We start from the raw sequence: 7,319 nt of genomic DNA on the forward strand, positions 1-7,319 counted from the left end.
TACACTTTTGTGCCCACTGGAATACGCCGGCCATTGTGAACCACATGATCCTCTTCCATCACCTGCCTGAATGCAAAAGACGTCGGCGGATGCAGCCGGAGTGCCTCCATGATCACAGCGTGCAGGTACTCCAGCTTCCCAAGAACAACCTCGCTGACTTCCTCGGCGTCCGCACCCACGACGGCATTGATCTCCTTCCGGACGGCCTCCTGTATGTCAGGACGCTTCACCAAGTTGGCCATGATCCACTGCAGCGCTGATGCTGTCGTTTCAGTTCCAGCACCAAGGAACTCGGAGCACATGCCGACGAGTTCACCATCGGACAGCCTTCTTCGATGCCGCCTTGGGTCCTGACTGTGGTCGTCCGGCACCTTGAGATCGATGAGCGTGTCCACATACACCGGCGTCTCGCTGGGTCGCCGGTGCCGGCCGCGACGGGAGTCGGTGAGTGGTAGGTACGTCTGCTCCTGCTGCTGTCGCAGGGCGGCTAGCTTCTTCCACCGATTACGATAAATGAGCCTGGTCAGTGCGGGGAGCTTCGCATGCGCGAACACGCGCGCCGTAGATAGGGACTTGACGAGGTCACTCTGAGCGTCGGCCATGGCACGGACGCGGTTATTGTCGATGTCGTCGCCGAAACACATGTTGGCCACCAGGCCAAACATAGCGTAGCGGATGCTCTCCGCCGCGTGAACCACGCCGTTTTTCCTCTGCTCGGCGAGGTCCACGACGAGTCCATGTAGTGCACGGCGGCGCGCTGACGCGTGCCGGTGGAGCTGCGTTGGGTGGAGGACCTCTGATGTGAGGTTGTGACGAATGGCGCGCCAGTGCTCACCGTAAGGAGCGGAGGTGATGTTCTGGTATTGACGGCGCGAGAGGATGGCGCTGGGAGAAATGGACGGTGGGCGGTTGGAGAAGGAGCCACCGGCGCTGCCGCGCACGAGAAGGCTGTGCGCCGTCTCGGGGTCCGTGACGAAGATGCTAGCTGGCTGTGGCTTCCACACCGTGGAGAGCTCCGGTGCCAGAACCGACTTGGCCCTCGTGAGAAGGGCTTTGATTGGCGATGCATGGTGGAGGAGGAGGAAGAGGAGAGCCAAGGGAAGCAGGGTTAGGAGGAGCAAGTCTGCCGTATTTACTCACGCATGGGCTTGGCACGCGGTAGTTGAGCTGCATAGATGCCATTATAATATAATTCAATCTTTGGCTGATACAGGGGATGGGACGGTCTTTATTGCACCTTTATTGCTCACCTATAGACGGTTGTGAAAATAAGTATCGCTAACTTTTGAGTAGGCGCAAAAAAATACTTTCGACTTTGGAGTAAGGTTTATTAGTCCCTCTCATATTTTAAGTCAAAATTTAATCACATATTTGACTAGCAAATTGTCAATGCATGTCACAACAAATCAAATAATATTGTTGGATTCATATTTGAATGTAGTTTCCAATGATATTATTTTTTAATGTATAGCTTAGATTTTATTAGTTCAAATCATGATTAAGAAATGACCCAAAATACGGTGACCTATAACCAAGACATAGATAGTATAAAAAATCCTGTGCATGGACAGGCGTGAAATACCCTCTTGTCACAGTCCGACGCGCTTCAACAATCTCTGAAACCAAAGTGATTAGCGATTAAACTGAAAAATATCATCTATGGTTATACCACGTCGCCTAACAATTGGGGAAATTAACACGTACACACATGCATGCATTTATTCTACCTCGCATACACACCTGCATGGAGAGAAATTTGTGGGATTGATTGCGGTTGTCACGCCCTAATTAATTGGGCATTAAACCAAACGTGTCTAAAATCCCTTTGGTGGTGAAAATGCATGAAATTGATATGTAAACTGACAATTTAAAGGGAGTATGGTGATTGATCGTTCGCAAGGTGCTCAACAAATAAATCTGAACTCGTAACGTGCCAGCGAACTCTCTGATGGACCTCATTTATTACTCGGCCCTGGCTAGATAGCCACATGCTATCATTAATGAGGTTGTTGTCATATTTTTGAAATTGCGTTACTCTCTTCTATCCACATTACTTGTCACTGCTTTACTAGTACTCTCTTCGTATTGATGCATTAGGAACATTAGAGCATGATTAATAATACAACAAATTGCTAGCTATAAGATGTTGTCATATCATTTATAGCCAATTCATATAGTCACTCATACAATAAGGTTAGCTATAAGGTTGGCTATAAGATTACTATTTTTCCTCATCTTCTCTCTATCTCTTTCTTCGTATTTATTGCATCTGCCTTGAAGCACGCATATAGTTAGGCTCTTGCATGGGAGCCCACTCCGCTTACTTTTTCATGTCTCTCTCCTCCATGTCGACAAAATTGCCATGTAAGCAGGCTATAAGCCTGCTATTGTACTTGCTCTTATGAAAACAAATAATCCTAAAATGCTACATTGGTTACGCCAGGGAAGAGCTGCTGAGGTAGTTTCCTTCTGCATCACGACACACTACTATTGTCGCGTCTCCAAGCTTGGGATCATTCTACAAATTAGTGGGATCATTATTACCTAGAGCTGACAATCTTCCAAACCCATTTTCAATATTATCACAACGATATTCATCATGAGGCTTAAATAAACTTTCAATATCATAAGAATAATCACCCGAATCATGATAATTGCAAAAGGTAGTGGACGTATAAAAATTAGCATCCCCAAGCTTGGGGCTTTGCATATTATTAGCACAATTGACATTAATAAAATAATCGGGCTTTGTATGGGCTGAGAAGGGTTACGGGCCAAATAATTGGGCTTTGTATGCCCATGAGTTAGCGGGCCGACATCGATTAATCGGCCTAACAACCGACTAATCGGTCTAACAGACCATTTAACTGGTCTAATAGACCATTTAATCGGACTGGCAAGTTAACATGATGAATAGGTCTTATTCGATTCGGCCACCTGATGAGTAGCGATTAACTAGCCAATTTACTGATTAATCGGATGAATTATAGAACAGTGCACATATCCAAATCAATTAGTGTCTTGGGAGAGCGCGGAGAGGATCAATGATCCATGATCCGTGGTCCTATTGCTCTGTCTCTCGAACTTACGGCAAGGGCCAAGAATGCCCGGCCGTGCCTCGTAATTATCTCACAGGTACCCTCCAGGTCATCCTCAGTCACAAGAGACTATCAGGAACTCAGGTCCACCTCTACTGGGGTGGTACCACCTGTCCCTTCAGTCCCACAGAAACAGTTGACGGGAACAGGTAAAGGTAAGTGTGTGTCGATAACACCAAGGAGGAATTGTAGGAATCACCCTCGATCGATTCCCACTCGATGTAACCATCAAGGTGAACTTGGAGGAATCACCCTCGGTAGGTTCACACTTGAAGAACTGCACGACAGAGTCAATATTGGGAGTGGTGAAGGAGGAATCACCCTCCATAATCCACAACCGATTAGCTACACTACAGAGATATTATCAGAAGTGCATTTCGAGGTATCACCCTCGGCACTCGATAGTATCTCTACAGAGTTGTACAACTAAGGGGGGGGGTGCAGTGATGTGTTGGTCTCAGTACGTCGATCACATTGATCGATTCATTCGGTAATAAAGTGGGGGCAACAGGGACAAGGCGAAGGGTCACTGATGGATCACTAACCAACCTATACTAAGCATATAGGATATCAGGTAAAGTAACAACCGCAGGTTACAAAAGCAGGCTATGCATCAGAATAGGAGTTATCAACAACATTAGCAAAATCGAATGCAAGCATGAGAGAGAAAGTATGGGCGATATAGGAATGATCAAGGGGCTTTTTCTTGCCTGGAAGCTCTGTGAAAAAGGGCTGATCGTCAGGTGTGTAGTCATACCTAGGACCATCGTCAGTCTCGGGGTCTACCGGAGAGGAGAGGGGGAGAAAAAACAAATATAAAGCATATAAATGCATCATGATGCATGACATGGAAATATGCTGACCTAGCGGTGATCTAACATAGTGCTACACGTTACAGACGAAGCGGGAAAACATCTAGAAATGTTTTCCCAGCGTTTGGCAGTTATCGGACAGATGAGTGGATATCATTTTTGGATTTTTTATATTTTTCTTAGAAATTTTCATATATAACTTATTTTCATTTCAGTTATATATTACTTTGTATGATTTTTCGGAGTTTAAATGATTTTCCAAAAAAATTGTAATTAAGTTAATTCGAAAATACATTAAATACTAAATGTTATGATGTGCTTCATAGGCTGACATGTGGGGCATGTCAAAGCCCAGTGAGTAGTCAACATTGGCAGTTGACTAGTCAAACTGACAAGTGGAACCCCATTGTTAGTGACTCAATAAAAATTAATAGGTTTCAATTTAACTAATTAAGCTAATTAGTTATTAGGGCCCATTTGTCAGTGTCTAATTAAATTTAACCAATTAAATTAATTAACATTTTAGTTAATTAGGTGGGTGGCCCACCAGTCAGTGACTGTGCTGCCCAGTCAGCACAGTTGACCGGGGTCAACGGGTCAGCTAGGCCCCTGGGGCCCACTGGCAGTGACACATGGGTGGGCCCCAAGCCAGCCATATATGTGGCGGTGCTAGAGGGGTTCCAGCGACTCGATTTCAAGGTGGTGACGTGCCGTAGTTGGCCGGAATATGCGCACAGGGAGTCTCCGGCCCCGTGGGTTGGCTCGTTCAAAAGAGCAAGCGATGTCGCATTGTTTGGTGTCGGTGGGAGTGGCTGAGATGGTCGGAGTTCAGCGGAACATCATCGGCGGCGGTGGTGGCGTTCGGGTGATCTCGGGTTCGTCGCTACGGGGCACGACAAAGGCAGTGGATGGTGGCATTGGGTTGCTAGGGAGAAGCTGAGCATGATGCTGTGCTCGGACGCGAGCAGTGGCCACGGCAGCGAGCTCTACCGCGGCATTGGGTGCGGCCATGGTGGCGAGGCGAGCTATGGCGCGGAAGGATGGGGGAGACGAAGGGGATCCGAGCGGAAGCTCACAGGGAGCCTGTAGAGGTGCAAACGTGGGCTCGGGGAAGGCTCATGGCGCCGAATCGATGGGGACTGCGGTGGTGCCCAAGGAGGAAGAAGAGGTCGGGGCGGCATTGCAGGGGTCCCCAGTTCCAGCTCGAGGTAGCATGCGGCGTAGCGTGCAGCGGCACTCTATGACATGACAGGGAGGCGCAGGGGTGAAGATGGCCGCGGGATCGATGGGGCGTCGGCGACGGTCGCATCGGGCGCTTCTCCAGTTCGACGCAGGGAGCTAAAGGAAGAGGGGGGATCTAGTAGGGGGTAAGTGAGTGAGAGGGGAGGAGTCCGAGGGGCCGTGTGGGTGGAGGACTTATCCTCCCACGGCGAAGCTGATGAGGTGGTCCGACGGGGACGAGCGGCGCTCGTGCCCTCGGTCGGCCACTGTAGCTATGTTGAAGCCAACACGATCGGTGGGCTGGGCCGACACAGTGCCACTTTTCTTTTTCTTAAACTATTTCTTTTTATTTTTATTTTTCTGTTTTCATTTATTTAATTCTCTTTTTTAATTATTTTAAATAGCAAATAGGTTTAGTAAAAGTAGGAACTTCGCCCATTATTTAAAGTGCAATTTTGGACAATGCCAGGAAAAGTTTGGGAGGCTTTTAAATTACTTTAGAATTCTTATAACTTTAAAAGCAATTAAAATACTGTTTTGGACCGTGTTTTAATTGTTTTAGGGTATTTAATTACTTTATATAAAATATTGGTTTCACCATGACAATTATTCAATGATTATTTGCCATTGCGTGAACTTTTTAGTTTTCTTATTTCTGAAATTCTTAATTCCTCTTACAATTTGAATTTGATTTAAAGTGGAATTTAAATAAGATATGAATCAACGTCGATCAAGACTAGTTAATCAAAGTAGCTTATGATGATCACTTTAGCTCCTTACATAGGGGTGTTACAATGGCATATAACTCGTGCGGATCCTCATCTAGGCATGCCAAGTGCTGGCAACATCGACGTGTGTCTTTGTCCATGATGTGTCCTCGGGCCTGGTAAGCTTGGTGTGGCGCCTCGTCAACATCGAGTTCGTCCGTCTAGCATGCCCGAGGCTGGCAACACCGACGCGTGCCTTCGTCCATGACGTGTCCCTGGCCTTGACAAACCTAGCGTGACAACTCATCAACACCGTCTTCTTCCCGGTGCACCACTACCTCGACAACACTGCTCCGAAGACTACCACGGCGCTTCCTTGCGCCTGCGGCGCCATGGCGACTAACTCAACATCGACCACCCCGAGTTGACATCGACCATGTCATCCCTCGCATGGCTACCTCAAACATGGATACACCATCCTACGCTCTCGGTTAGATTGACATCGGCACAAAGGGACGACTTGATGGAGCAATCTCATCGGTTTCACTCCAGCCACATCTTCTGCTATGCATCGATCGTTACGACTAGGGAGGGGGGATGGTGTCCATCGGCTTACCTTAGGATTCTTCTCCTGTCTCACCGTCTGCGTCGCTACCTTTGTGACTGTGGAGGGATGTTGAGTATTGTGATTATTAGAAAATATAGGATATATTAGGATTTGTTCTAACTTGTCTTATACTCCAAGTTGATCATGTACTCCTATAAATACGTCCACGGGGCTCAAGCGATACAACAATAGAACCCACCTCATTTTGTCAACCTTCCTCTCTATTCTTTCTACAATATATACCCAAAAAAGAAGTTTAGGACTCAATGTTTGTGGGTAAAATTTTCATGCACGGGAGGCTTTTGAAATGGGAATCCGGTTTCTAGGGGTCAACTCGGTCATAGGATAGTCTTGTTACGCCCTCCGTCTCTAAATATAAGACATTTTAGAGATTTCAATAAGGACTACGTACGGGTGTATATAGACGTATTTCATAGCGTAGATTCACACATTTTGCTCCATATGTATTCTTTATTGTAATCTCTAAAAAATCTTATATTTAGAAACGGAGGGAGTAGTTGAGACATGCGTATATACCTGAGAGTTGGTTAGATTTATTAAGAAATGAAAAAAAAATATTTATTATTAGTAACTATGGAAATAAAATTACCATCATAGCAAAAACCAGTAGATACGCGAAAAAGAAGCAGTAAGTATCAATGCAGTAATCTTATTTCCATTGGTGTAAATACAATACTCGACACTAGTAATGATATACATTATTAGAAGCATAGTAAATTATAAATGGAGTAGCCTCCAGTACAATACATTGTAAATGAAGCATCTTATTGATATAGTACATTATGACAAGTAGTACGATACAAGAAGAGTGCTAGAAACTGGAGTAGAGAGCAACTGTGATTTGCAATGAAAA

General features: G+C 45.9%; 1 protein-coding gene across 1 annotated transcript in view; it reads right to left on the bottom strand.

Moving 5' to 3' along the window:
- The window catches only part of LOC119366700 (cytochrome P450 89A2-like), a 10,570-nt gene extending 5,649 nt beyond the window's left edge, over positions 1-4,921 (bottom strand). The window contains exons 1-2 of the mRNA XM_037632449.1: positions 4,798-4,921; positions 1-1,123 (exon numbers count right to left, since the gene is read on the bottom strand). Of these exons, the coding sequence (XP_037488346.1) occupies positions 1-1,123; positions 4,798-4,921 (1,247 nt within the window). The remainder of the gene's footprint in view (positions 1,124-4,797) is intronic.
- Between the last annotated feature and the right edge of the window lie 2,398 nt (positions 4,922-7,319).

Source organism: Triticum dicoccoides, chromosome 2B (assembly GCF_002162155.2).
Source record: "Triticum dicoccoides isolate Atlit2015 ecotype Zavitan chromosome 2B, WEW_v2.0, whole genome shotgun sequence".
In the NCBI taxonomy this organism is placed as follows: domain Eukaryota; kingdom Viridiplantae; phylum Streptophyta; class Magnoliopsida; order Poales; family Poaceae; genus Triticum; species Triticum dicoccoides.